The sequence below is a fragment of the Equus asinus genome, chromosome 26, assembly GCF_041296235.1.
Source record: "Equus asinus isolate D_3611 breed Donkey chromosome 26, EquAss-T2T_v2, whole genome shotgun sequence".
In the NCBI taxonomy this organism is placed as follows: Eukaryota; Metazoa; Chordata; class Mammalia; order Perissodactyla; family Equidae; genus Equus; species Equus asinus.
In genome coordinates, this window is record NC_091815.1 from 30,656,277 (window position 1) to 30,664,625 (window position 8,349).

The 8,349-nt window shown below is 62.2% G+C and overlaps 1 protein-coding gene across 2 annotated transcripts; it reads right to left on the reverse strand.

The window, feature by feature from the left end:
• Window positions 1-611: 611 nt before the first annotated feature.
• Window positions 612-7,572, reverse strand: DMWD (DM1 locus, WD repeat containing). Of its 2 annotated transcripts, XM_070498272.1 has the most exons (5): window positions 7,044-7,572; window positions 5,672-5,854; window positions 2,354-3,622; window positions 1,468-1,542; window positions 612-1,146 (listed from the first exon to the last, which is right to left on the reverse strand). In XM_070498272.1, the coding sequence occupies exons 1-5, from the start codon at window positions 7,482-7,484 to the stop codon at window positions 1,099-1,101; spliced, it is 2,016 nt and encodes a 671-aa protein (XP_070354373.1). In that variant the 5' UTR covers window positions 7,485-7,572; the 3' UTR covers window positions 612-1,098. The 2 variants fall into 2 exon arrangements, with proteins under 2 accessions (XP_070354373.1, XP_044615635.2); XM_044759700.2 differs by lacking the exon at window positions 1,468-1,542 and having other exon boundaries at window positions 7,044-7,564.
• Between the last annotated feature and the right edge of the window lie 777 nt (window positions 7,573-8,349).

The following is an 8,349-nucleotide window of genomic DNA, read 5'->3' on the forward strand; positions in this document are numbered from 1 at the left end:
ACATTTCGGGGGGTGGAGGGCGGAGCGGGAAGACACCACTCCCCGCGGCTCCGCTCCGGAGAGCCAGCCAGGAGGGATTTTCGTTGTTCTTTCCAGGGGTGGACAATCCCCCGGAGGAAGCCATGGTCTCCAGGCGGCTCTGGACGCCCGCGCCTGGGCTGAGCCAGGTCCGAGGGAGCAGGAGGCCGTGACTTAGGCTCAAGGAAGCTCACTGGGCACCTCGGGAGCCGCCAGGGGACCCCATCTGGGCAGGCCCCTGTGACAGCTGATGTGGCTGGTTTGGGCACTTTGAGACAACTTTGAAAATCCTGCTGAGGATTCAAGGGGCCCTGGAGGCTGTCTTTCCTGGAGAGCTTGGGGGCCGAAGGATGCTCTTGTGTGTCCAAAGGGCCCTGCCCAGGGCTGGTCAGGCGGGTCCACCAGCCATGTGCCCAGCACATCCCTCCTCCGGCCCGCAGTTTTTGCTGCGAGTAAAGGGGGCAGGGGGAAATGCTGGGGGGGGGGGGGGGGGAGGCAGGCCCGGCTCTGCCCTGCGTTACAGTGGACCAGTGGACCGATTCGAGGACACACACACCTCCTCCACACGTCTGCGCAAGGGAACAGAGACGCTGTGAAAACAGGGAACTTTAGTATAAATAGGAGCTCCTGGGAGGCAGGGGGACCCCGAGGGGCTTCCATAATTTAACACGCTTCAAAAGCACGAACGACAGCACGGGCGGGCGGGCAGGGCGGCCCCTACCCGACCCGGGACGAGGGGCACACCATGGAGCTGGGGCTCTGGCAGGGGGAGTTTCTCCCCCGGGAGTGACCAGTCACATGCTGGGGACAGGGAATGAGGCTAACACTGATGTCTCAGAGGAGGGCTCATGGTACTTGGCAGTGGGTGGAGACAAGGCTGAGGCCACACAGGCCACTACAACCCCCGAGTGTGGGCCAGTCGGGGGGACCCTCTGCCCCCCAAGTTTGTGCAGGGTGGGGGACTGGAGCAGTCCATCCGTCATGGTTAGTCTTGTTAATACGTTGATCCATGAGGTCAGCGGGGAAGGTTATGGCTAGGAGGCGGAGGGCATGGGGTGGGGGACCCCGACATCCATGGCTTCACACCACTGTGCCGCTCGGGGAGTTGCCTGGTTGGGAAGAGATGCCCTGGGGAAGACGAGGGGAGAGAGGAGGATTAGAGACACCCAGGGCTCCTGCCAGCCCCACGGGGAGGGAGCCAGCCTGGTGTTGCCCTTCAGTCCACCCCTGATCCCCAGAAGCCGCTGCTCTAGGCTTGGGAACTGACGTCTCGGCTAGCTCCCCTGTGCCAGCAGGCGGCACTTGGATACAACAGTTAACGTCCGCGGTGATGCTGAGCGAGAGGATGGGGTGGGGTGGAGGTGGGGAGGGGGGAAACTGGGGTCCCCTTCTGACCTGAGGGGGTCCTGAGATTCTGGGGGAGGGGTAGGAACTCAGGGACAGTCCTACCTCTACCACTGACTTGCTGGGTGACCTGGGCCAACTTCCTTCCCCTTTCTGGGCCTCGGCCTCCTCGTCTGTGAACTAGGGAGACAGAGGGCTCTCTTTCAGGGCTGGCCAGACTCCCCACATCCCCGTCCCCTGCCTGGGAGGCTCCGAGATTGTGCTCTAAGTTCTAGGGGTTCAGGACCCTAGGATTCCAAAACTGCCCTTCTGAGGAACCAAACCGTGGCCCTCAGACATGGCCTCCTGGGCACCCGAGCCCAAACCTTGAGGAGCCGAGACCTCTGAGACCACAGCTCCGAAGTCACATCTACTGGGACCTTCCTGAAGCCCAGGGCCACCTCAAGAGGTGGGCACACCCACCCCCCCACCTATCTCCAAGCCTCCCTGTCCTAAGAGGTGACGGAGGTCAGAGAGGGCCGGTGACTTGCCCTAGCTCACACAGCAAGCAGAAGCGCAGGACTGGACCCTGAGCCTGGGGTCCCACAGCCCGAGCTCCAGCAGCGGGCTCAGATCCCAGGGTGGAATCTGGGCCCGCAGGCTCAATCTTGCCCACAGAGCTTGACCCGCAGTATTCAAACAGTTTCACCATTTAGAAAGCATATTTTTCAGCGATACAGATTTGGCTTCAAGCAACAAGCAGTAAGACCTGACCATGCTGGGCCCACTGGCTGCCCTTCTGATGGCCAGCCACGGTCCCCACCACTCCAGCTTTCTCTTAGACCTGACCCTCTCTCTGCTGCCTGTCACTCTGAGATCTGAGAGGTCTTGTTCTGAGACACTACGATTTCCATGGCTTCCCTCATCCCACAGGGCTGGAAGCTGCGACAGTGACAAACCCTCTGCCAATGCCCGCTCATCCGGGGGTCCGGGGAGTCTGGGGGTGACTCACCGCCTTGCCCGGCCGGGCCCAGGTGCAAATGAGGCCCTCCTGGCAGGCGGTGATGATGCAGTCCTCCAGGAAGAGGAGGACAGTGAGCCGCTCCTGGGCGATCTTCTTGCACACCAGGGGCTCGAGCAGTGGCACCTCGTGGATGCGCGGGCACAGCGCGGTGCCCAGCACCTTGGCTGGGTCCAGCCGGCTGCGGGGGGCGGGGCCGCTGGGCTTGTCCCCGCCGCCCCCGCCCCCACTGCCGCCCCTGCTGATGTTGCCCAGGCTGTGGTAGCGCTTGTGCTCCTTCTCAGCCCCCCGGTCCCGCCGCTCCTGCAGTGTGAGCGTGGCAAAGCGGCCGATGCTGAATGGTGTGCCCGGCTCTGTCGCTGCGCCCGGGCCACCTGCCTTGCCGCTGCCTGCTGGGTGCGGCAGGCTGTTGGAGCGGGACAGCGAGCGGGGCAGGGGCCCAGGGCCTGGCTCAGCACCCCGAGAGCTGCTGGCAGCGGGCGGCGTGGTGCCAGGCGTGCCGGGGAGGGTGCGGGTGCGGGCCAGGGGCGGGTGGGGGTAAAGCACGTCTTCAGTGAGGTCCCACAGGCAGAACTGCGTGTCCTGGCCGGCTGAGCCAAAGCGGTAGGTGATGGAGCCCGCCTTGGGCAGCGGGGAGAGCGGGGCTCCCCCGCCGGAGCCTGTGCCCCCGGCCTCAGGCTCCTCCTCCTCCTCGCCACTCCGTTCCCCGTCACCACTGGCTGCGGCCACCTCCTCGGCCCTCGTGGTGTAGGGGTCAAAGGCCACCGCGTTGACCCAGGACTTGTGGCCGTGGCCCCGGGCCACCACACGGCCCTCGGTGAAGGACCACACGGTGACCAGGTCATCCTCACCCCCCGTCACAACGTAGCGCCCGTCAGGGCTCCAGCACACGCAGAGCAGGCCCCCAAAGTAGCTCTTCATGAGCCCACGGAGGAGCATGGAGTCGAAGTGGAAGACGCGCAGGCAGCCGTCCTGGCTGACACAGGCCAGGTGCCGGCCGTCGGGCGAGAAGGCAAACTCGTTGAGAGGCCCCTCGCCCACCGCCCACTTGGCCAGTGGGTTGCGGGGCGCCTTGCTCTTGGCGGCGTAGACGGCGAAGCCCTCGCCCTGCTTGAGCAGGCTGTACTGGGGCGGGGCCGAGGCGCACGGGTGGCTGACGTTGTACAGGTACAGGTGGCCGCTGGCGTGTGATGCCAGGAACAGGCTCTCTGACTCAGGAAGCCACTTCAGATATGTCACCTTGGTCTTGTCAATCAGCCGCTGCCAGGGGAGACGGTGGGGGTTGGGAGAAGGCAACCGGCCGCTGGCAGACCTCCTCCCCACCCTGGTACCCCAAGATGGCCGTGAGACATGGCCCGGGCCTCCTCGGAGAGGAGCTCCCACACTGGGGCAATGGACGGACACCAGGTCATGAAATGCCTGGGAAGAAGGGCTGCCTGTGCGGCGGCCATGGGGAGCTCCACGGAGCCCCAGTGACCCCTCTTTGGCAGGGGGCAGTCCTGCCTTCCAGAGAACTGTTGTCTATCTGTCTAACCCTGTCACCATCTTTACCATGTCAGGCCTAAGGCAAGAAATCGATTCAGAGTATCAGCTCCCCCAAGGAAGGGACCTTTGTCTATTTGGTTCACGTCCCAGCCCCGGAGCACAGAGCAGTGCACACAGGAGGCGGCTGGAAGTATTTCCTGGACACGGGCATGACTACCCCATCTCGCCAGCTGCCCATCTTTGCTCCTTTCCCCCTCACAACTCACATCCACTCTTTCAACAATACCCAGAGCCTCACCTCTTCACACCCCCACCCCTAACTCCAATCCCCCTGGTCCCAGCTGCCACCAACCCTGCCATGGCCTCACCGGCTGCCAGGCTGCCACTGCCCGAGTCTGTTCTCCACGCGGTTGAGAGAGATGCTGTGCAAGTGGCAGGCAGCACCTGGCGCTCCCACTCTGAGCACCACGGCCGCCCTTCTCGACCAGGGTCCGGAGAGGACCCAGCCCTGAAGGCCTTAGGCAGCCACCGTACGTAGGGAGTTCACTTCCCCCCCAGCTACCTATAGCACTTCTGTCTTGGGAGAATATCAAAAATAATCAAACCATTTCTGGGTTCTGTGGTTGGAGAGAGGTTCTAAAAGCCTTTTCCATGGCCTTCCAGATCCTCCATGACCTGGCCCCTCCCACTTATTCTCAGAGCTCATCTACCACCCGTCCGCTCAATAATGGCTCTGGCCGCACGGCCTGGGTGCTGTCCTGCGTCTGGGCCTCTGTCCAAGCTGTGCCCTCTACTCAGAATGTCCTTTCCCAATAACTTTTCTGGCCTCTTTCAGGCCTTTCTTTCCGTGTCACCACCCAGTGAGGCCTTGCCTGCCTACCCTAGGTAAACCTCCCAAGCGCCCCCCAGCCCCTCGGCTGCCGGGGTGCCCTCCACAGTGCTCAGCTCTCGCTGACATACAGCGGCCTTGACTGAGCTGATAACCGTCTGCCTCCCCAGCTCGATGCGGCTCCAGACACGGGGCCCTCTCTGTCTGTTCTGTCCACCAAGATGTGACAGCCCCAGTGCTCAGGACATGCCTGGCACAGACAAATGCTCAAGAAATACTAGGTGAAGGGATGCACCGGTGCATTTTCCACTCCCTCCCTCCTGCCGTTCACGCTTTCTGTGCCGTGGAACAGCTCCTCTGAACAGAGATGCGGGACAGGAGCAGGCCCTGCCTCAGAGAAGGCTATTCGCTGGCATTTCCTCTTGTGCCAAGTCCGCCCAGGACCGAGCGGTCTCCACATACGATGTGACAACAGTCCCGTGAGGGAGGAAGGAGAATCCCACTTGGCAGAGGAGGAAAACTGAGGCTCAGGAGGAACCGTAACCTTTCCAAAAACAGATGGTAATAAACGGTGCAGCAGGAATTTGAATCCAATGCCCACAGGGCCCGGAATTTGAAGAGCAAGGGCTCCGGCTTCAAAAAAGTCCTAACCAGCGACTAGCCTCAGTTCCCTAATCCGCAAAATGGTCAGCACGATCCCTAACCCACGGGTTGATAAAACTCCAGGAGCGCTGTGTGCAGCATAGGGCTAACACAGCACGGCGCCAGGGCACAGGAAGCGCAGCTGTCATCACACTAGCTGCCGGCTGTCACCCCTCCCACATATCTGTCAGTCCATCCCTCTTCTCTCCCTCAGGCCTACAGTGCTCCCTGGTAGCAACAGTCTTACCACAGTGTGTGTGTGTGTGTGTGTGCGTGAGTGCATGTGTGTGTGTGTGTGTGTGTGTGTGTGTGTGGTGGGGTAGCAGTTCTGGGCCCCGGGGGCCCACAATCACCTCTTCATTGAACAGCTTGCTGGTGTCCTTCTTGATGAGATCCAGGTACTGCACCTGGCCGGCTGAGAACCCCACCAGCAGGGAGATGGTCTCTGTGGCAGCGGTGAACTGGTTGAAGTCGTGGCAGGTGGGCTGGGTGCCCTTATAGATCCGCTTGTCAATTGGCTTGTTGAGGTCAATGGACTTGAGCGGTGGGAGAAAAGGAGTTAATGGCTTCTATCACCAAGAGGAAGGCAGAGGGTGTTGAGGTTGGGGGAAACCACGAAGAGGAAGCAGGGTTAAGTCCCTGAGGGAAGTGGGTAGGAGGATGGGTGAGTGGGCAGGGAGTGGGGCAACCACAGACAGGAAGGGGGACCTAAATCACAGACAGAGAAAAGAAACAGACAGCAAAGATTTCCCCGCTCCGCACGAGACCACAGTGCCTCCCCAAACCTGGATTCCCCCAACTTCAGCATCAGGGTCAGGGTCCCCACAGGCCCTGAGCTCCGATTCCTTTCCAGTCCTGCCCTATGACCTCAGCAACTCCCCTGGATCTTAGCACCACAATACTCCAAGCCCCTCGAAACTCAGGGTCACCCAAATCACCAGGACTCCAAAGCTCAACATGCAGCATTCCCTTCACTTTGGAGTCTCTAAATCCCAAGACTCCCATCACAGTTAGGAACCCACAACCCTCACGGTCCCCCACATTTTAGGTACCTTCGTCACCTCTGGGCTCTCGGGATCCCCATCACTTCTGGGGACCACCATAAACTCTAGGGGTCTCGTCCTCTCTGGCGCCTACATCACTTCAGAGACACCCATCACGCCTGAGGATGTCCCCTCTGGGCTCTCATCAGCCCCGGCTCCCATCAGCTCAGACATTCTCATTTCCTCTAGGACTCTCATTACCTCCAGAACGCCAATTTTCTCTAGCACCCCATTCACCTTCAGCATCCCTATTATCTCCAAGCCCCATTCACTTTTGGGCTCCCCAAGTCTCAAGAATCCCCCCACACACACCTTCCAGACTGCAATACCCCGGCGTTCCCCATCACTTCGGGACTCTTCATCACCTGCAGAAAGCCTGCCACCCAGAAGCCCGGAGGATCCCACGGCATCTCAGATTCCCCATCACCTCCAGGATACTCACCATCCCCGAGGCCTCACGCATAACCCGGGCATCCCGCACGACCTCAGGGTTTCCCATCACCTCCAAGATGCCCAGCCACCGGGGGGCCTCCCATCACCTTTCAGAATCCTGTATTACCTCCAAGAACCCTTTCCCTCGGGATGTCCGTCACATCTAGGATGCCCATCTCAGAGCCCCATATCAACTCGGGGTGCCACCCCCTCCTCTAGCACCCCGGGCCCCACGAGGCGGGCCGCTTACCCGTTGGCTCCCGCGGCGGCAGCAGCCCGGGTAGAAGTAGAGCTCGCGGCCCAGGTTGAAGCAGACGCGGTCTCCGCCGGCGCCCAGCCCCGCGGGCGTGGCGGGCGGCTCCCCGGCCCCGGCGGCGTCGGGCTCCCCAAGGCGCACGAGGCTGAGGCGCACGGCGGGCAGCGCGGGCCCGGGCCCGGGGCCTGCGGGCGGCGGAGACGGCGCGGGGCCCGCGGCGCCGGGGCCGGAGGCGGAGGCAGGGCCGGGCGGGGGCTGCGGCGGCTGGGGCGGCGCCGGGGTCTGGGCGGAAGCCGGCCCCGACCTGCGAGCGGCGCCGTCGCCGGGGAGCAGCTTGTAGAAGCCCTCGCGGGTGCGGAACTGCGACTTGATCTCCGCGCAGTCCCCCATGGTGGCGCCGGGGCCCGAGCCGCCCTCCGCGCCGCCCGCCGCCATCTTGGGCGCCCCCCCGGGCCCCGCCGCTGCCGGACCGCCGCCCGCTGCCCGGCCCCCTGCCGGAAGCCGCGGGCCCGCGCCGGAAGAGGCGGGGTCGTCGCCAGGACAACGCCTCTTGGATTGGCAACAGGGCCGGGAGGCGGGAGGGGCCCGGGCCGTCGCTCGGGTAACGGTTCTGGGGCTGTGGGCGGGGCGAAAAGGTGGGCGCGGCTTCCGTGCTTGAGCCCGACGTGTGGTTGGTTGGGGGGCGGGGCCCGCAGGAAGGGGGCGTGGCCACCCGGAAAGCACAGGCGCATAGCAACGGCGCCCTGGGAACCGTTTGCCTAGCAACGGAGAGACCCTCAAAAGAAGGCCTCGTCTGTATCCGGGACGTCACAGATGACCCCAGGTGACCTTAGTGTCTCCATAGACCCCCAACATACCCTCCCCTGACCGCCAGTGTTTCCCACTGACATCTTAAAGTCCCCAACTGGCATGGCATCTCCAGCCATTCCTCCCCACCCCTGATGATGCCCCAAATCTCGCTGATCCTCAGCGACCCATAAAACTCCAAGGCCTTTGTCCGACCCACTATGTGCTTAACGCTAACCCCAAACGTCTCCACATTTTCCACCAACCTGCAATATCTATCTCTGTGACTTCACTATCTTCGACAATCTCACTCAATGAAACAAAATTTCATCGATCCCCACAACCCTCCAGTGTTCCAAAGATCCACTAGTAACCCCAGATCTCCTCCTGATCCCAAAGGCCCCCCAGTCCCCATCACAGATCTTCCCAGACCCACTATTCCATGGCCTCCCAGATTTCTCCCAGAGGCATCTGTACTCAAGTCCGACAATGAACTTGACATCTTACTCCAAAT

What these genes read in the sequence shown, in the direction of transcription:
- DMWD (XM_070498272.1), bottom strand. Translation starts at nt 7,484, where the DNA reads ATGGCGGCGGGCGGCGCGGAGGGCGGCTCGGGCCCCGGCGCCACCATG. An exon ending in GGGCCCGGCCGGGCAAGGCG is followed by an intron (nt 1,543 to 2,353) that starts GTGAGTCACCCC and finishes CTGTCTCCCTAG; the next exon opens with TTCACAGACGAGGAGGCCGA. An exon ending in CCAGCAAGTCAGTGGTAGAG is followed by an intron (nt 1,147 to 1,467) that starts GTAGGACTGTCC and finishes CGTCTTCCCCAG; the next exon opens with GGCATCTCTTCCCAACCAGG.